This window comes from Benincasa hispida, chromosome 9 (genome assembly GCF_027475165.1).
Source record: "Benincasa hispida cultivar pf3 chromosome 9, pf3_genome.v1.1, whole genome shotgun sequence".
NCBI lineage: Eukaryota > Viridiplantae > Streptophyta > Magnoliopsida > Cucurbitales > Cucurbitaceae > Benincasa > Benincasa hispida.
The window spans coordinates 8,939,983-8,961,189 of NC_143486.1; the positions used below are offsets into that span (position 1 = coordinate 8,939,983).

Sequence of the window (21,207 nt, forward strand, 5' to 3'; positions counted from 1 at the left end):
CAACAACAAGATATGCTTTTACTTAAAAATACAACATTCTTTAAAACAAATACCTAGGGTTTCAGAAACTCTTACCTTTGAAGAACTCTTTCTTCAAGAAATCCCTCGTACAGGCCACAAACGGAACTCCTTCCATGCTGATCTCCTTCTTCAAGAACAAACACCATCACTCGAGAACCCTCTGTATTCTCTTGGGATAGAGGATTCAAGCAAGAGTTGTGGGCTTTGCTTGAATCCTTGGAAGAGGGAAAGGAGATGGAGAGGAGGAGAGAGAAGAGAAGAACTTTTCTTCTCAGTAAGTTTTTATTTAGAGAGAACACTTCTTCTCTGACAGAATTAAGGAAGAAGATGATTAATTCAACTTTTTGAATCCCACGTAAGTTAACTTAAGAGAATAGGGGGAGGAGTTATAACTCTTTCCCTTTTTATTAGTTCCAATTAAATTAAAAATATAATATAATATATATATATATATACACACACTATACGTTATATCAAATATAACATATAGCCTATAGTTTTATATTGAATCAAAAAATACATAAATTATAGATTTTATTCTCTATCAACTATTCATGAGATTTAATATAAATCACATTTATATTAAATCCACTTATATGAATCTCATCCATATAAATCATATTTAATACCTCTCAATATAAATCATATTTATATTTAATTACATGAATCTTATTCATATAATTGGTATTTGAATCATATTAAAATTCTCTCAATTATAATGTATCAAATACATTGTAATTAGTTATAGCATATAAAATTAATTCCCTCAATTAATTTGAAAACTTCAAATTAATCCAAAGAATAAATCTCAATTAAATCCCTATCGAGCTACAGATGGAACCTTATGGACTTGTAGATTGAAGCTCCAACGGTACCCAGATAATTAATTAAACTCTTTAATTAAATTATCCAACATCTGTTAACTGTCATCACTCCACCAAAGACCGAAAGTTGCACTCTTTGCACTACAGATAAATTTTTGTGTCCATTGGATATAACCAATCAACAGTGTGATGACTCTTCACAAATTGCTCGTAAGTACAGTTGGGCCAAAATACCGTTTTGTCCCTATAGTTACATCTAACTCCTTAAGTACCACTGATTTCTCTAATGAACAATAAGTCATAGTCTCACTATGACCAAGTCCTTCTCAGGTTAGGAGAGGGTATGGCCACTATGTTCAAGACCCAAGTTAGTCCTTAATGGAGTAATTTTGTCTATTTGCCTCTGCATCGGGGAATGAGTGAATTCCGTTTTGTGTAGCTATGTTCCCAGCTCCCCAGTCAGACGAATCCCCAAAATGGTAGGTTTGTTGAGTTGGCAATTTGGCCACTCTCACCCATACAAATCAAAGGACCGCCTTCATGAGCAGGAGTTCACAACTCACTCAGGATTCAGGTCATGTCACCTATGGTCATCCTAGTGAAATGTAAGTCTCTATTATTAACGGTGTAATATAAAGAAACTAATCATTTCATGGTCCGGTCTTATACACTCTTCGTATAGGATACCCCCACCCATATGTATCCACATGAGTAATCAGGATCAGATCATTTGTACCACTTTACAACACTTGTAACACCTACAAAGCGGGTCGTATCCATAGTGTCACCAAGATAAGGTACCCAATCTTATCCATCTACTACAGACCGTTTAAGTTATTATTTAAACAAGTTTCACTTGTATGTCTCTACATACTTGTTTAAATTACATGAAATAATCTCATATCTTAGTTTATTGGATTGAGTCTATGCTTATAAAATAACACTTATTTTATTAACAACAATATGTTTGTACAAAGTTAACAAACTACGAGATTACAAGGAGATTTAGGACATCATTCCTAACAATCACCCACTTGTCCTAAAGCTTAGGGAGACTAACGTACAATACAAATAAACTAGGGCATATACTATATAGTCCAAACATTCCTTGTAATGACTCCATGATTTCCCTCACAGTGAGCATGGTTTCACGCTTTTTGGTAAGCACATTATATATGCTTGCCAAAATATAAGTTCTGACTTTTTCATTTGCCTTGACCAATCTATCATAGATATCCCGAACATTTCAAGTTGCATTAGGATTGGAAAGAGGATGTTCCTCCGCTAAAACAAATCTCAGATCATCAACTACTAGTATTATGTTTATGTTCGTCTTCTAATTTGGATATTCCTCTCCATTGAATTTATTGGAGGTTAAGAGTTGTATAATTGACTTTGACATGCTGAAACATAAACAAATTCTATGAGTAAATTGCATCTAAATCCAATTTTAGCAAAAGTAATAAAGTACCCGTATTTCTTTATTTATTTGCAACGATACTTTAGTGAGTTAGAATAGATGCTACCGAGGGGTAGTCAAATACTTCTTCGCTAGCGCAAGATATTCTTAACCAAATACTATATTCAGAAGAAGTCTTATTCCTATAGTCATTTAGTTATCGTTTTCGGTCAAGAACTTACTAACACTTAGTAACTCTTGTAAGTGTGACCCTCCTTTTTCAGATTTCATAAAATGGTATGAAAATTCCCCCGAATAGAAAGACAATGTTCAAGCCAAAACTAAGAAACCCTATTCATTTCTGAAGTTTGGGTTGTTCCGAATCCTATGTTACAACCCTCTGACAGGATCGCCATAAAAATGACTAGCTAGTGCCGCCTAAAACGACGACAAGTGCAACTTAGGAGTCACATGGTTCAAACTAATGGAAGAGATCGTAGGATACATTGACACGTTTCCTGCACCCACTTATTATGAACTACTTCCCCTATTCACCTTGATATTGACCCATGTAAATACTTTCCGAATGGAGCAGTCGCGGTAAAAATGACACAAAGTCGAGCATGGAACTCTTAAAGATGGGAGAGCTAAAAATAATATATCACATATATTATTAATTTCCTACTGAAGTGTTCTAATTATTTAGGTATCTTTTGTACTTAGGTATATTTCGGCTAAAAAACATCCTAAGTCTATGTGGTTTATCCAAGTATACTGTTTATATTTAGATTTAACCTACGATGTTTAAGTGATAAACCCATTTTATTACCTCACACTACTCATGCATGCCCATAAAACTGATTAACAACGCTCAGTAATTCAGCTAAAATCCCCAGGTAGGAGGTGTTACATAAACCATCAACTTAAGTACCTCTAGCGTTAGACAGGATTGTAGACCAATTGAGTTTGTAACCGTGTTTTATAAGATAACGACCTATTTTAACCATTAAAAAAAGTTGATATTAATCCTAAATAAACATGCATCTTATCCTTGTTATAGATTTTAAATGCCTAATTCATTTTATAATTCTTATAAAGAAAAAATAGACAGCCTATAATATGAACTTAAGCATTCCACACATTAATATAACAATTATATGAACCTTATGAAACTCTACTCATGCATACTATATATATTATAACCAATTTATAATATATATCAGTGCATGAAATATGCTTTCCTATTGTGGGATTTTAAATCTATATGACACAATATATACATATATGTTTAATTTAAATATAACATACATCACATGCAAAAAATATTTAAACAACACCGATATGGACCAGCTTTAGCATCCTAAAAAAGCAAATAAAATAATTTAGTAAAAAAAAAACAGCTTCAATGTGCCTCTAGACCACTCGAACCGGACCCGAACCGGTCGAATTGGCCCCCCAATGCTCTAAATGGTCTGAATTGGACCAAATTGGGTGGAACTGGACCACTGGTAGCCAAAACCGATTGAACCGACCTATTCCCACGAATCGGTCCTATTGCACGCACATTTTTGGACTAGGATGAGCAGTATTGCAACGTTCCATCCTAGAGTTGCAACGCCTCGGGCTTCAGGATGAACAACGTTGTGACGCTCTAAGAACAACGTCACGATGCTGCAAAGGAAGTGGCTGAATCTGTAGTTTTTGCTTCTGACCTTGCTTGCTTGAATCTTTAATTACAGTCTATTTACAACTCTATTGACTCCAATAAAATTACAGACTCTTAAACATACATTAAGGCTCTTCAACCAAGAGCCAATTACAAATGAATCAAAGAGAATTCTAATGGCAAATTTGAATTAAAAACCATATCAGTCACCAAACATGCATTGCTAGAATTTCACGCACCAAACTCAAATCATGCTTTGATACTAATTGAGTGCTTAAATCATGTTATGATACCAATTGATAGAGTAAATAAACATAAAATGAAAGTAAGAACGGAATCAATAAGCATACTAACTACACTTAATTTGAGTACAAAGCATGCTTAAAAACAGTTTTTCAAGTAAAAAGGGTTTCAAAAGTACAACCTTTGTTCATTTCTTCTTGATCCTTACTGAACTCCACAAATTTGACCTTCAAATCACCAGTAGACCACCGAGAGGATTTTATCTACTATTCTCAGCCTTGGAACGAGTGGTGGAAAATCATAATCAAAAGGATTGTGATGGGCTTTTGGCGAGGAAAAAAAAGCAACAAAATTTCTCTAGAATTCAGCTTGGATGCCCATCAAATTGAAGTCAAACACTTCAATTTATAATGCAAGTCCATGCAATTCAAATTGCAAGGAAGATGTCACTTCAATTTTCATTAAATTGGTGATCCTAATTTTTCCACTTGCTAATTTAATCCAATTTTAAAACCAAAATTTGATTTAAAATGAAAAACTTAATATTTAAAATTGATTTATAAATTCAATTTTAAAATAAGTTTTTATAATATTGAATTTTCAAAAAATCCAAATTCCAATTAATCAAATTAACAATTTTGAACACAATTTTCAAAATTGAATTTTCTCAAATCGGATAATTAGTTAAACTAATTTAATTAATTTAATTTAATATCAAATATTAAATCTATATATTACCTCATCAAATATTTAAATCATTATTTAAATATTTTTGAACTCTCCAATTACAGTTAATTTCAACAAAATTAAACATTTAATTATATCAAATATAATTATTCAAACCTTAAATTGAATTTGAACATTTCAAATTAAAATCCTAATTTCAAATTTGAATACTTCAAATTCTCTTAATATTCTAATCCAAGGTTTAATCTTTTATGAGCTAGTAGAGGGACCTTATGGGCCTACAGATCATGAGCTCCAACAATTTGCGCTTAATTAACTAAACTCTTTAAACTGAATTAATCAATATTCGTTAACCATCGAGACATACCACTTTAGCTCGATGATTGTGTAGGAGTATATCAGCATGCAGCAGAAGCAACAAGGATCAATAAGCATTCTAATTCATTAATTTTGGCTATAAATAAAGCATAATCATACAACAACAAGAGGGTTTCAAGCAATACCTTTGTAGAACCTTTACAATCTCAATTTGCAGCTGCAAAATTTCTCCAAATCTCGTTGTGAACCACCTCAAGATCTTCCTTACTATTCTCTTGGAGCTTTAGATTGAGTTGTGGGACTCAAAATAAGCTTGAATGAAGGGAACTTGGAGAAGAACTAACTGCAACAACCCACTTGAAGAACAACTTCTTCAACTCAAATTTTTCAGCAAAAACTCTATTGATGCATGTCTCAATTCCACTCCAATCTTCTCTATTTACAGTAGAACTTTCATGCAAAGAATATGAATGCATGAGATGCAACTCATGCTTGGAGATTTGAAGCTTGAATGAAGTGGGTGTTATGAGAGCTATGATAACTTATAGAAATACAAGTTAATTTTGCTCTTAAGTTGGAACAACTAAGGTTTTTAATGATAGATTTTCCTCATTTTTAGAAGAAACGCATAGAAACGCATAGATTTATTCAAACATTAGCAAACTCATGCAAAAGAAGTTTTATTACTAAATATCGCGGCACTAACGCATTGTATTGCAGGATTTCAACACAAGGATTAACGCTAACGCATTAGACAAATGCCGTAGGAAAAGCTCTAACGCATGGGCCATGTGTCGGAGGGAGTTCAATGCAGAGAAGATTCATTGCTCCAGGCTGATTGTGTCACATTATCACTTACAAGTATGGGCACCTACAGCAAGCGGCGTCTGAAAAGCTTCCATGCAGCAGGCGGTGTCTGAAAAGCTTCCGAGAGTCAGGCGGCGTCTGAAAAGCTTCCGAGAGTCAGGCGGCGTCTGAAAAGCTTCCGAGAGTCAGGCGACTAATCAGGGCATGAACTTTAATACTGACCAGGACATGGACTTTGATGCTACCCATTCACCCAGTGGACGTGACCAACGCCTATAAATAGATGAAGTCCCTATAGAGTCAAGAGTTTAGAAATTATCAAGATCCTTACTCTCTGTATATTGTAGTCATAGTTTTAGTTCTTAGAAGCTGTGTTGTGGTGCTAGACGATCAGAAGGGTTGAGAACCACCACCACCGCTGGTCAGGGAGCGGAGGAAGCCACTCTTGAGAAAGACACTTCATCCAATTCCTATACAGTGATTGTACACAACGAGATTGAGCCAAAGAAATACAAGAGATTGTATTCTTTGGCTTGACTCAGTTTCCTTCATCTCATTTATCGCTTTCACTTCATTTGATTAAATATTGCTTTTGTAAAGACTCTCTGTTTCTTTATAAAATTCATATATTTGATCCATCATACTTGCCATTGTTTATTTCTTGTTTATGTTGAACGCATTAATACTTTATGCCAAACTTCATTCCAACACTCAAGCCAACTTGACAAATTAGTAAAAAGCGTCTTTAACTTAGATTGTTCGAAATAATAACTAAACTGCATCAAGCAGGACGCCTAGTACAGCTAGAGATAGACTTACTGGTGTCTATTGCATTCTGTGTTAGATCCATGCATCCTAGAGATATGTTTTGTATGTTATTCGCATTGAGAAATGTTGAATGAAGTCTAACGCATGAACAAAAGATAAGCAGATCACTCCATCTCATCCATATCACATCCTAGTTTGTGTATATTCATTTTAGACCAATGCGTCCACTTACATTAAACTCCATTATCACATGATCCATCACTAACTACTCAACTCTTTTACATCTCTTGCACAGACACAACAATTTAGTGTAAATAACACATTTCTCACATTTATTTAGGAAAACCCCTACAGTAGATACAACGCGAGGTCTGCATTTGGTTAACTGAATCCCTGAGTTCGACCCTGGACTTACCAGGAACCTAAATTAGATTTATACTTGGGTCTGGTTTAGGAAAACTTGAACGTCATTATTAGGAGTTGTGTGCATTCTGTTGCATATATCTGACGTCCCAACGCATTACAATTACTTAAACACATCAAAGCATAAATGCATCACTTATACTTAGAACTTATTTCTCCAATTTATTTTACACAATACACTCCTAGAGCAAATCACGGTAGCAACGAACAAGCTATTTCATGATATTGGAGAAAACCAACTTTCTCAAATTTGTGTTTTCCAAAATTTTTAAATATAAAATTGATTTCCAAAATCCATTTTAATTTGGAAAATGAAAACTTTATTAAGTTTATAAAAATTAATTTCACAAATTAATTTTCTAAATAAAATCAATAAATAATTAATTAAAAAATTTAATTAATTCTAATTAATTTAATATCAAATATTAAATTAATTTTACACAAATTCTACCTTAATGAATTTAAGACTTAAATCATATTTAAATATTAATTAATTCGCCAATTCCGTTTAATTCTAAAATTAAACGCGTAATTATATCTCATATAATTACTAGTTCTCTTAATTCTAATTTGAACGTTTCAAATTAACTTATCATGCTACTCTAAAGCTAATCCATTTACAAGCTAGTAGGGGGACCTCACGAACCTACAGATCATGGGCTCCAACGATCCGAGATTAATTGGCTAAACTCATTATACCGAATTAACACCATTCGTTAACTGATGGGTCACTCCATTAAATCCCATAGTTGCACTCCCCTCGCTGTAGATATATTATGTCCACTCGATATAACCATAATTAGTAAGTCAACCCTTCACAGGTTGTTCGTAATAACGGTTGGGTCAAATTTCTGTTTTACCCCTGAGATTACCTCTTGTTCCTTAAGTCCCTATCCTCTAATGAATAATTGATTTATGATCTGATCAACAAACCGAATCCCTCTCGGGTCAATGAGAGGGTGGGGCCCATTGTTCAAGACCCAAGTCAGCACTTAAGGGAACAACCTCTCTACTATCTCTAAAAGCGGGTAAGAGCGTATTCCATCTTGCATCCTATATCCCTAGCTATCTACTTGGTCTTACCCCTGAAATGGAGGTTTATTGAGCCAGTGCTATTGAGTCAACCCACCTATGAAAATCTAAGGATAATCCCGAATAAACAAGAGTTCGTAGTTAGCTCAGGATTAAGGTCAAGTTACCTAGGTCATCGCTTTAAAATAGTCAATCTTAAACAGTAAATAACGTTATAAAGTAAGAGTGACTAATTTCGTGGTCCGATCTTGTACAAACCCATTGCACAAGATGCCCCCACTCCTCATGTCATAACATGTACGAATTAGGATCACATCGTCTGTAGCACTTTACAACTCCTTGTAACAACTACAGAGTAGGTTGCATTCGATAGTGTTACCAAAATAAGGCACTCAATCTTATTCATATACTATAGATCATTTTGACTATTTACTCGAACCTGATCCACTTTTATATCTCTATATAAAGTTCAAGTACTCATGTAATAGTAATGAGTCTTTTAGGTTTATTGGATTTCTAAAATGAAATAAGCAATACATAAATTCAATAAGTTGTTATTGAATTTTCAGAATAAGTTCTATTGTTTACAAACCATGAGTTTTAGGACATAAAACCAAGCAGGTTGCACTCTCCTCACTATTGATATATTTTTGTTCACTTGATTTAACCATGATCAGTAAGTTAATCCTTCACAGGTCGTTCGTATTTTACAGTTAGCTCAAAATTACCGTTTTACCCCTGTAAATACATTTTACTTCTTAAGCTCCCATTGATCCTCTATTGAACAATTGGTTTATAGTCTAACTAATAAACTATGTCCGTCTCGGACATGAGAGGGTGAGACCCCTTTGTTCAAGACCAGGAATCAGTACTTAAGGGAACAACCTATCTGCTAACCCTAAAATGTGTAGGAGTGAATTCCATCTTGCAAGACTATGTCCTCAAGTATCTATTTGGTCTTATCCCAAAATGGGAGGCTTGTTGAGCAGTGTTTTGAACTACTCTCACCTATGCAGATCAAAGGATAATCCCGAATAAACAAGAGTTAGTAGTTAGCTTAGGATTAAGATCGAGTTACCCTAGGTTATTGAATGGAAATAGTCTGTTTTAACAGTAAACGGTCGTTATAAAGAAAAGTAACTATTTCATGGCCCGGTCTTATGTAAAACTTTTTTTCATAGGATGCCTCTACTCGCATATCTCCACATGAACAACTTCAGGATCATGTCGTTTGTATCAGTATACAAAGTAGGTCGCATCCAGTGTCCCTAGGACAAGATACCCAATCTCATCCATATACTTATATACCTTTTTGGCTATATACTATAACTTGATCCTTTTTTATGTCTCTACATAAAGTCATATTATTCATACTATTGGCATAGATTCGTTTATTGGATTTTATAACATAATGCAATTTCAATTTCAACAACATTTTTATTAAATAAATTCTTCAATAATACTTTTATTGATAAATAGAATATGTTTCCATGATTACGACCTGTGGGTTTTAAGACATTCCCAACACTACTGACACAAACAACTTATACTAGTATCAGCACTTTTCTAAATATTTTGGAGTTTAAATGTAATGAACCTTTGAAATGATACCTATTTAAGCAGTCCTCTTCAATTCATTGCATTTGGGCTTTGGCATCTAGAATTTTAGAGGATAGCTGGAGTTATTATACGGTGTTGCACTGTTGTGGACTTTTAGTATTCAAGGTCTTCTATAACTGGTAAGGTATTGTTTGTATAAATGGTAATGACTTTATCATAAAAGCCCCTTGGGACATGCATCAACTTTTAATTTTCAGTTGTAATCCATTTATATACTTGTGGGATTGATTTATCTCTTCACAATAAATTTTGTGTATCTTCATGAACAGGAGGAAAGCGAGAAAAATGGCAAGGTTTCATATGTTGGGATGTATTGTCTACACTTTCAAGTATACATGATGGATTCAACTGTGAATGCAGTATGTTAATGTTAAATATTTTAGTCATTAGACCATCTATGCATAATTAGTAAATTGTTCTTTTCAAATTTATTGTATGGTCGGATATCGTGGTCTGATTGGATGTTCTGTCAAGAGTTCAGAAGTTTGTTCTCTGCTGATGGTTGATTAATATGCATGGTAGTGCAGTTAACAATGGCCAAGGACCCAGAGGCTGCTTTTTTTAAGAGGTTGGAAGGCCTTCAACTTTGTGAGGTTTCCGAACTAAAAGCTGGAACACATATATTCGTTGTCTATGGTATAAGCTGTTGATTAATTGGTCTTTTCTTTGAACTTACTATCTAAACTAATATTTGTCACAATAACTTGTGAATGATATAACAAAATTTGTTAACAAATATAGCTGGTGATGAGTACTTGCTTGTTTTTTTTTTCTCAAAATAATGAATTTGAATTTGCGATTAAAAAAAGAAAAGAAAAAGAAATGGATGTCTCTCATCTGTGTGTTAATGATAAATGGAATGTGAAAGTGCAGCAAATAGCTTATTAATATGCGAAAAGGAAGGTGAATCTGATGATAGTGGTGAGGAGGTAGAACAGACTAAGAATGATAAGTGAGAATGTGAGGTTCATGGGAGCTAAATGAGTTTTGATTATGGCGTCTGATGTTGTTAAAGAAGATGACTGTCGAAGATCTGTTTTTTAAGCTGTTAATTTCTTTGGACGATGTTTCTTTTCAATCTCTCTTCTTCCCCTCCTTTTCTTTTTCTTCTTTTCTTCAATGTCTGGAAGGATTCAAGGTACTTTCATGTTTTATAGTATCAAGAGCCTTTTTCTGTCTTTATGCCCTTTATTTTCAGTTATGTTGTATGATCTTGTCCTATCGAGCTGGGAGCTTTTAAATTGTTGTGTAGACCTACCTAATTAACGTACTGAGATAATTTTATTTATGATATGGGTGTTCTATTTGCATCTTATTGGAAGTTAAACAACCTACCTCGTAACTATTGATACTCATATATGAATAATATAATATTAGCTTTTAGGAGAATAGGGGATAGACTTCCATAATTGGAAGGTAATTTGAAATTTTCATTATCTCAGTCCATACAGAATTGTTGGAGGTCTATGTGTTACTGATTTAATCACTTTGAATGCATCCCTCATCTCGCTGGAATTTATCAGCCTTATTTTGCAATTCAAGGGAGCAACAAGGTTTCTAACCGCAACAAAGTTTCAAAAAAGTAAGTTCTCACCCTTTTTTTATATACCAATTAGAGTTATTTGTTTTACTATATAACTTTCATGAGATCATTCATTCTTCATTAATTTGTTGATTCTCAAATCTTGTGGCATTTTAATCATTATTTTTAACCTAAATTGCTTAGACCAAGAAATTGAATTAAACTAATGTTGTTTTGTTTGGATCACCATTTTTTTTATTATTATTGTTCACCGAAGGTAATATTATATGATGTGTTTTACTTATTTGTTCAAAGAGTCGTTTACCTATTTTGTAGGTAAGAGAAACGTCTCTAGGTTTCAAGAATTGGCATCATTGAAGGCATCGTTGGGACATTCCTCATTATCTTCATACTTATTTTTAGACATTTTAACCATTTTTTAGTACATTTATTTCGAATTCTAGCACACAACTTAGCATATATACTATACTTGTTTAACGTATTAATATATATGCATAAATGGTCGATACGTAAGGATTTGTTGTCTAAACTATATGGAGTTGATTTTGATCAAAAGTATATTTTATCTTGGTTTTGGAATTAAATTATTATTCAATTCCTCTTTTATGACTTATTGAGATATTGTTATAGCAATTAGGATTTTATTTTGTGCATGTAGAGGTAACAAAGAAATATTATTGATTTGCACGTGTGTAAGCAATTTTTTTTCGATAACAAAACCATGACAAACATTTAATAACGGATACTTGAGAATAAAAAATAAGTAAAACCCGACATTAAAGTTGACGTTCAATGTCGGTTGAAAACCGACATCAAATAATTGAAAAATCTGAAAGCCCATGAATGGTGTCCTCTTTTAGAAGAGAGAAAAAGTTGGTTTCCTCTCCACTGAAGAGAAAGGAAAGGAATTGGAAGAAAACTTAAAAACACAAATCGGATATGGATCTCTGGAATTGGTTGAAGAATATGAAATCAAAAGTGTGACAAAAGCTACACAATGTGAGGAAGAACACTAATGGATACTCTATTGAAGGCCAAGAATTACCCAAAATGTAAAGAGAGAAAGAGCAAAAAGACTTTATCTAATGATTATCAAAGAACATGCTTATTTTTTAATCAAAGTCAAATTATATGAATAGTAATTCACATACGATTGAAGTTATAGAAGAAAGAAAGGGAAACATAACCTTTATTGTAGGCTTAATAGATGAGTGAATCCCACTCAAAATTTTGAGCCTATAACAACAAATTTGACGATTATGGAAAGGTGAAATATAGGATTGTTGATGATGGATGCTTTGTTGATTCAAATGCCACAATAATCTTTGATACGAGAGACATTTTGATGAGAAGCCTTGGCTTTGTCATAGGTAAGGAAATCATAGTGATTAAATGGCTTGTATCGTAGTGGATTGGCATCATCCACAAGCTCTTCAGGCACAGCAATCGTCCCATTCTTGAATGAAAACATCCCAATTGAGTATCTTGTTTCCTCTCCTCTCATTATCACTCGGTGCCTACAAGACCTTATTCTCTCGTTGCTCCATGCCTACACCCCATCAATAATAATACAATCAACGGTTCAATTATAAGTTTAGTTCTTACGTTTTAAAGTTCACATTTACGTTTTAGAAATGTTAAATTATCAAAAATACTCCTGAAGTATGGGACTGGTTTCAATTATACTCATGAACTTATAAAAATTTCATTTTAACCCTTGAATATTTGAAGTTGTTTTTTTCTTAGAAAATAACTGTTGAAGGCTTTTCTTGTTAAATTCATGGCTAGCAAAAATAACAAACAATCATGTAGGGTTGAAAGGAGGGAAGACGATAATAAATAATAATATATGTTTCACGAATGTGTCATGCATGTGTCTTTATTTGTCGTATTTATATGATTTGTTCACATAAACCAGTATAAACTTTTATGTGTATGAACTTAACAGTAAAATAAAGCTTAACAAGAGTTGTTTTGAAATAAACTTCAAACTTTAATAAGGATCAAAATGAAATTCTTAAAAGTTAAAAGTATAGTTGAAACCAACAATTATATAGTTCAATGATATTTTTTATATTTTCACATTTATATGTTTTAAGAATCACATGGTTTCACGAGACAAACTTATTTCTTTTATGATCCGATTAGGACTTAAAACAGAAAAGGATTGAGGCTAATTAGGATTACCATGAGTGCATCGCCAGCCATGACAATAAAATAGCAATGACCTGAGGGTTGAATATCAATCCATTGATCATCAAGTGATTGAACTTGAAGACCAGAAATGAGATGCTGATGAATTATGGAAAAGAAAGTGAGATCTGTATGGGAATGCAAACCAACATCGGTTTCATCTTTCTCAGGCGCCCTGTATTTGAAGCATCGAAGAAGGTAATTGGCTGACTCCATGTTTGGCTCATTTACAAGCTTCGATAGTCCATAGCTTTCCAATACCATTTTTGTTACCATCTTCTCCAATTCCGCTACCAACGTTGAGAAACGTTCCACAGTTCCACTGTCAAATCATTAATCTCAGTGTTCACAAATTCATGGAGCTACTTTGTTTTTTTAATAAGTGAATATAGGAGAGAGGGATCATGAGGTACACTAGGGATTCAGATATCTCAATTAGGTTGACACATCCATTGCATTCTTATCATGCACTGAATTCAAAAGCAATACATACATATAGATTCATGGAATTAATAGGCATTAAATTGAAGTTTTAGGATCCTATTAAATATAAAATTGGTATCAATTGAGGTCTGAGGTTCGATTCTCCCACCCCACACATTAATTACAATACCTTTGCATATATATATATATAATTTTTGGTCTCTAAACTTCAATGGAAATAATAATTTTATCTCTAGACTTTGGTTTACAACAGTTTAGTCTTTGAACTATATATGTAACAATTTAGTTCTTACACTTTAAAATGTATAACTATTTAGTGTTTATTATAAAAATTTGTGTTAATATTTAATAAGATTTCTTGCATTAGGTAGATCAATCAATTAACTAATTAGGCATGACACCAATATACTTATAAGGCTAAAAAGTCTACATCCTTTAAATAATAATAAAACAAGTCATCATTTATTTTTTTATATAGATATTAAATTGTTACAAATTTGAAAGTGTAGTGGAACAAATCGTTAAGCACTAAAATTCAGAATTGAATGTAAAGGGGTTAAATCGTTACAAATCAAAAAGTTCATGGATTAAATTGTTACTTCCATCCTATGTTGGGCTAAAAGTGGTTTTTTGAAGCGATTAAATTAAATTCTATATCTAATGGATTGGTTAACTTTTAAAATTTTTATAAACTTCAATGATCTATATGGAACCAAAAAACAAATAGAAGTTCAATGACATTTCGGAATTCATAAGAATAAAATTGAAACTAAATAGTTGACGAGAGAAGTCAAGTGTGTGTTTAATGAATTACCAGAAGTGATTATTTTCTTTAGTAGGCCACATGAGATTAGCGAAACTCTGAGTTGCTTGTAGCTCAATTGGATTGTCAATACCCATGGATTCATAGAGAGGAAGAACAGAGTATCCACCAAAATAGCCATGGTAAGGCTTTTCACTAGTGTTCTTAATTCTAGTTTCTAATGGGAGATGAAAAAGCTCTTTTGTTGCTTCAAAAATGGAGTTATGAAGCTCCAAAGAAACTCTGTCATAAACCACTGAGAAACAACCAAATTCTTCTAATCCAAGCCTCATCTCTTTGCATGCTAAACCCCATTCTTCTGTGCCACCTGCCTCTAATTTTGACAAATCTATAGTGGGAAGTACTTTGGCTTTTGCTTCAGAATTAACCATTCTGTCCTACAAGACCTTAGCTTTACTCAATGCTACCAATTTTCATTTTGTTTTGATGGCTTATTTGTAAGAGAATTTAAACAAGTTTTTAAAACAACGTCAAAGAAAAAGAAAAAGAAAAAAAATATATTATTGTGTTTTTGGTCACGGATGTAGACTTGAGGTTAAATTTAATTTGTGGGGTTAGTTGAAATATATTTTTATATGATAATATACTTGATTAATTAAATTAAATTAGCTTTCTCTGACAAAAGATTATTAAAATAAAAGAATATGACCAAAATCAACATGACATGGGCAAATCTGTATACGTATTGGAATATAGTGCTTGAATATTTAGACAAATAGATGAAGACAAAAATTTAGTTATATCAGGGGAAAAAAAAAACTATTGTATTTTAAAAATTTTTTTTCTTGATTTCAACTAGGGCTTAATAGATCCACAATCAATCAAATAAATATAGAAAAGCTCAATTATTTTTTATTCAGTGATGTGCTTATTAATATGTTTATATTTCTTTTTTATAATAGATGTATTAGAAGAGAGTTGGAAATTCATAGGCTTATTTTGAAATAATTTATTGTTAAATGAGAAATTTCGGTCCACTACAAATTATTATGTCATTATAATTTTATATTAATAACAGTATAGTTACGAATTGATGTGTGACCTAAATTAAATTTAAAGATAAAAGAATGACAATAAATAATGTCATGTATGTTCATCATGACCTTTCGATCAGATAAGCCAACTTGGTCAAATTGGATAATATGATATTTGGGCTACATTGGGTTTGAGCCTCTGTCTTTTAAAAATTGACTAATTGAGTTATTTTCGTATTGGGTATCCATAATTACAGTTTTATTATTATTATTATTATTTTGCATTATGTTTACTTGATAAATTTAGACAGTAAACATGAAGCCTATTATCATTTCAAAGGATGTCAATGGTTTAATTTCTTATCTCACAATTATCTAACTAAAAAAAAATACAATGAGATTTTGTATTCATGTGTGTGTATAATATACTTTGCTTATATTATACATTTTTTTATTTATTTATGTTTCTATGGTGCTTAATATTCACTTTTTTTTATATCGGTGATGGTCTGGGTCTGTGTACCTCGAATAATCTTAGAAGACAACCTATCTGATTTTACAATATTTAGATATCAACGAAATTCAAAATTTTATATAATAAATAAAAAACGTTTCAATTGTATAAATATCAAGTCGTTGTAGTATAGTGGTAAGTATTCCCGCCTGTCACGCGGGTGACCCGGGTTCGATCCCCGGCAACGGCGATTTTTTGCTTTTTTTCCTTCCTACTAAATTTTGCTCAAAACGGTTCGTCTGAACGGAAAATCAATGAAAACTACTTCTGTTTCGGTATTTTTGGCATTTGTACCCCCCAAAATAGTGAGATCAACAAACATAATTAATAAAATTAATTATTGTTATAAATATTATATAATATAGATGTCCATCCCAACCATGTGTCCTTAAATACATTACTTCATATGTCACAAATTTATACATGGTTACTATCCTAATAGCCACATTTTACATGTCAATTCTCCTATAAATAGTGGTCATTTATGCATTTTATAGGATGGAAAAAATGGATGAGAAATCCAAACTTTTGGGAAAAATAGAGACATTTTTATGATTTTCATATTTTCTTTATTTCTTTATTTTATTTAAGTTGTTTATTTTATATCTATATCTATATTTATTATTTTATATTTTTTTGCTATTTATTATATTATATATTATTATTATATTATATTTTTCATATCCGTATTCTCTTGTACTCTAAAATTTTACAACAATTATAACACTCTTTCAAAACGAACATATAATTAAAACACCATTTTGGTGATTCTACTTTGAGACTTATTCAATTTTAGACCTTGTATTTTTAAATATCTAATTTTAACCTATGTATTTTTAATAAATCTTAACTTTAGTCATTTAAAATTAAATTGTATCAAAATCATAACATGCAAGGAAATAAAATAAAGTGAACAAATTACTTCAAAGTAACATAACCAAAATGGTATTTTATCCCAGTTATTCTCAATTTGGTGACATTTTATAAACTAGTGTACTTTATATCATGTAAATATTAACAAATCAACACCTTACTTCCCGTTTGATAACAATTTTTTATTTAATTTTTGAAAACTAAACTTATAAACAGTACCTTTAATTTACTTACGAGCTGGTAACTTTGTTTAATCATCTATTTTAATTTCTAACAACAATTTTCAAAATTTCAAATTTTAAAAACTAAATAAAGTTATTTTTTAGAATTCAATTTCTAATTACCTTAAGAGAGATCAAGATTTTTATAAAGAAATGGTGATCATAAAATAAGCACAATTTTCAAAAAAAAAATTAAATGGTTATTAAACGACGCCTTAATAATTAAGGGAAAAATAAAGAACAATACTATATTTGTAATGAATTAATGACAATGAATATCAGTCATTAAATATTGTTAGGGTTGCGGACGAGCAGTGGTCAATCTCCCGAGGCATCTGTTGTTGTCGACGTCGATCTCCCGAGGCGGTCAATCTCCCGAGGGTTGCTAGTAGCCGTTTCAGTGCGGTCGTCGTTATCTTCGCCTATTCGGTCGTCATCTGCTACTGTCATTGTCTTCGTTCCGACGGTAAGAAGGTCGCCGTCTTATGGGTAGCAGGTAAACGGTAAGAAGGTCGCCGTCTTCTATTCCGCGACAGGTACGTTCGGTCGGGTAGGTAGAAGGTAGCAGGTTTACGGGTAAGAAGGTAGGGCACAGAGTAGCAGACTTATAGTAGTTTCTCGTCATTATGGTCATCAGCAGACAGTGAGTTTAAGAAGTAGAGGACGGTGCGAGTTTAGATATGTGGACGGTGAGGTTAGAAGGTAAGGTTAGATGGTGTGTAAGCGGTCCCCTTTAAGATTGAAGTAGATGAATGGAGGTCGAGTTGCTCAGCATCCCATTCATCTGATTAGATCGGAGATCGATTCGGGATTGAGTGCTCGTTCTTCGGAGGCAAAGGGTTTTGGGATGTATGTTGGTCGTTCTGAGAAGGGTGAAGGGTCCGATACGAGGAGTGTGGCCAAAGTGGGGTTGGGGGGAGGGGTTGACAGTGGGTGATCCAGCAGCGGTCGAAGGGTTGATCATAGAGTCAGAAGAAAATTAGGTTGAAAGGGATGAACCAGATGGGTTTAGGTTTGGGCTAGTGGTTAGGCAGAAGAGTTTGGGCTCGAGTGGAGTTGAGGTCCAGATGTGAGGAGTATGTCTAAGAGTTTTAAGGGTGTTGGGAACTCGAAAGAAAACCGAGTTATGAGGGGTGTTGGGTTGAACCTTGAGGGAGTTGGGGTAAATGGGCCTGTTGGGAGTGGGATAAGGCTGGGTGAAGGGAGTGGACTGATGTAGGGGGAGCAGGGACAGGGTCGAAAGGTGTGGAGGCTTTGGAGGGTGGGTCGTGTGGTGCTGGGCCGGAGTTGGGAGCCTCGAGGGGGCAGAAGTTAGGCCATGAGAAGGTCACACAGGTTAGCCTTATTGGAAGCGAGGGTCATTCGGTAGACGAGCGGAGTTCTCGTGAGAGGGAGGAGTCGATCCTCAAAACTGGTTTAGCGGAGGGGTTTGGTCCAAAGTCAAACTGGTTAAAGGAGTGGGGTGGTTCAGTTGGTTCCGGTTCCGGTGTGAAAGGAGAAAGTTCATGGGCGGCCCTTGGGTTAAATTTGAAGGGAAATTTAGAGTTTATTCCCCCTTTGGTTGAAAATGTCAAAGTTATTGTTGAACCTTAAGAGATTATTGATGCAGGTGTGTGTTTGTGGGAGAAATCTTTGGTCGGTCAGTTTATGGATGCCAAACTCCCGTATTCTGTTTTATCGCCTTATTCAGAGAATTTGGGGACGTGTAAAGATGCCAACTATACCTTGTTGGAAAACGGGTTGATTATCTTTAAATTTCAGAAGGCCGAGTCATGGGATTGGGTGCTGGAGAATGGTCCATGGCACTTGGGTGGCAAACCCATCTTATTACGAAAATGGTCTCTAGGTATTGGTCCTAAAACTTTTTTTTTTTTATTCTGTTCCTATCTGGATTAAACTGGAGCGTGTTCCCCTGAAGTTGTGGATGGATAGGGGTTTAGCAGTGTAAACCAGTGTCATGGTTAAACCAATCTCTTTTGATGTTGCAACAAGAGAGCGACAACGATTATTGTATGCGAGGGTTTGTGTTCAGGTAGATGGTGATTCGTTATTGCCCTCTTCAGTCACTATTAGAATGTGGGATCCGGAGTTTATTATTCCAGTAGTGTATGAGTGGAAACCTCGTAGATGTGCTTGTTGTGGTTCCTTTGGGCATACTGGGGCTGTGTGTGAGAAACAAGGTGTGGCAAAGGGTTAGGAATTGTGTATTGTGGCAGTTAATGTGGGGTATTTGGGGGAGAATGGGGGACATGAGAGTGTGAGGAAGGGGTAGGATTTGGGAATTGGTAGGAGAGAAGTTAGCCCAATGGTTGGGAATAGAGGTGCGAGGAGTGACGACGAGTTTACTATGGTTAGTCGTTGTCGGCGTGATAGAGGAGGGGTAGGGCACAGGGGTGATAGTAGGTCACCGGGTTCGACGCCCTTGAGGAGTAGAGTAGTTTATGGGTTCCCTAGAATTACGGGTTTTATAAAGCATGTTGACGAACGTAATCAGTTTGAAGTTTTGTGTGATGAGGGGGGAGACTCGTTGGCATTGGCTTTAGTGTAGACAGATCCTGATCCGTTGTCTATTATGGAGGGGATGTTCGGAAGTTTGGGCGAAGCCCAGTGGGAGGTGGTAGGTGTGATTTCTTGCAAGATTCATGATTTGGTGTTCTTGGAATGTTAGGGGATTGAATGACCCTTTCAAGTGTAGAGTGGTGGTAGACTTCCTGGCTTCCTCCTCTATTACTTTTTGTTGTTTGCTTGAGACAAGGGTTGTTGCGAGAACTTTGATATGGTGGTGGAAAGGTTTGGTGATGCTTGGAGGTGTATGTGTAGTTATAGTGAGAGGGGAGTTGGGAGGATCTGGGTGATGTGGCGGAAAAGTGTCTATGATTTTCTTATAGATGTTAGTGGGGATCAGTTCATTTCTGGAACCTTGGAGGATATTGTATCTAGTGCCAGGGTTCATATTGGTGTTGTGTATGCCTCAAATCACGTGAGTGAAAGGAGGAACTTGTGGTCTCATTTGATTGATATGTGTGCCTCATGGCAGCTTCCTGGAGTTGTTCTGGGGATTTTAATGCTATTCGTAGTAGTTCGGAGAATTTTGGAGGTTGCCCTAGCTTGAGGGAGATGAAGGAGTTTGATGGGACATTGTTGGAGGCGGATCTGGTTGAGTTGGGTGTGACAGGTAACTGGTTTACTTGGACTAGTAAAATTTGGAATGGTATCTTATGCCGGTTGTATCGCTGTTTGTCTAATAAGGCGTGGAAGGTAGCTTTTCCGTAATTGGAGGTTAGGGTTGGTCAATGGGAGATTTCTGAACATAGCCCTCTTCTGGTTTCTACGGGGGAGATGATGAGTAGGCCACCTCTTACGTTTCACTTTTTTTCTCATTGGGTGAAGGCTGATGGTTTTATTGATACTATCAAGTCAGTGTGGAGAAGGTTAGAGGATGTGTCTCCCATTGTTAGCTTTGTGCGAAATTTGAAGGCAGTGAAGTGGGTTTTACGTGCATCGTTTGGTAGGCGTATCTCTATGTTATCTGAGGAGGTGCAGGTGGCTAGGCAGATTATGGAGGCTGCTCAGGCTGAGGTGGAGAGGGATCTTCACTCAAAGTCGGTATGTGCAGAGGCGGCTCGGGCCACTGAGGTGTTCTAGTTAGTAGCTAGATTTGAGGAGGCGTCGCTACGGCAGAAGGCCAGGGTGAGGTGGCTGGAGTTAGAGGATATGAACACGACTTTTTTCCATCGTTGTGTTTGATCTCGTCGTAGTTGCAGTTGTTTATTTACGGTTGTGAATGCTGGGTGGACGCGCCAAACGATACATG

The 21,207-nt window shown here is 34.5% G+C and overlaps 1 protein-coding gene and 1 non-coding gene across 2 annotated transcripts; one reads left to right on the forward strand and one right to left on the reverse strand.

The window, feature by feature from the left end:
* Window positions 1-12,428: 12,428 nt before the first annotated feature.
* LOC120086217 (putative 2-oxoglutarate-dependent dioxygenase AOP1) lies at window positions 12,429-15,245 on the reverse strand. Its single transcript, XM_039042756.2, has 3 exons — window positions 14,803-15,245; window positions 13,539-13,866; window positions 12,429-12,900 (listed from the first exon to the last, which is right to left on the reverse strand). The coding sequence occupies exons 1-3, from the start codon at window positions 15,180-15,182 to the stop codon at window positions 12,658-12,660; spliced, it is 951 nt and encodes a 316-aa protein (XP_038898684.1). The 5' UTR covers window positions 15,183-15,245; the 3' UTR covers window positions 12,429-12,657.
* Window positions 15,246-16,417: 1,172 nt separating this feature from the next.
* On the forward strand, window positions 16,418-16,489 carry TRNAD-GUC (transfer RNA aspartic acid (anticodon GUC)). The gene has a single exon. It is a non-coding gene; the product is annotated as a tRNA-Asp (tRNA).
* Window positions 16,490-21,207: the final 4,718 nt, after the last annotated feature.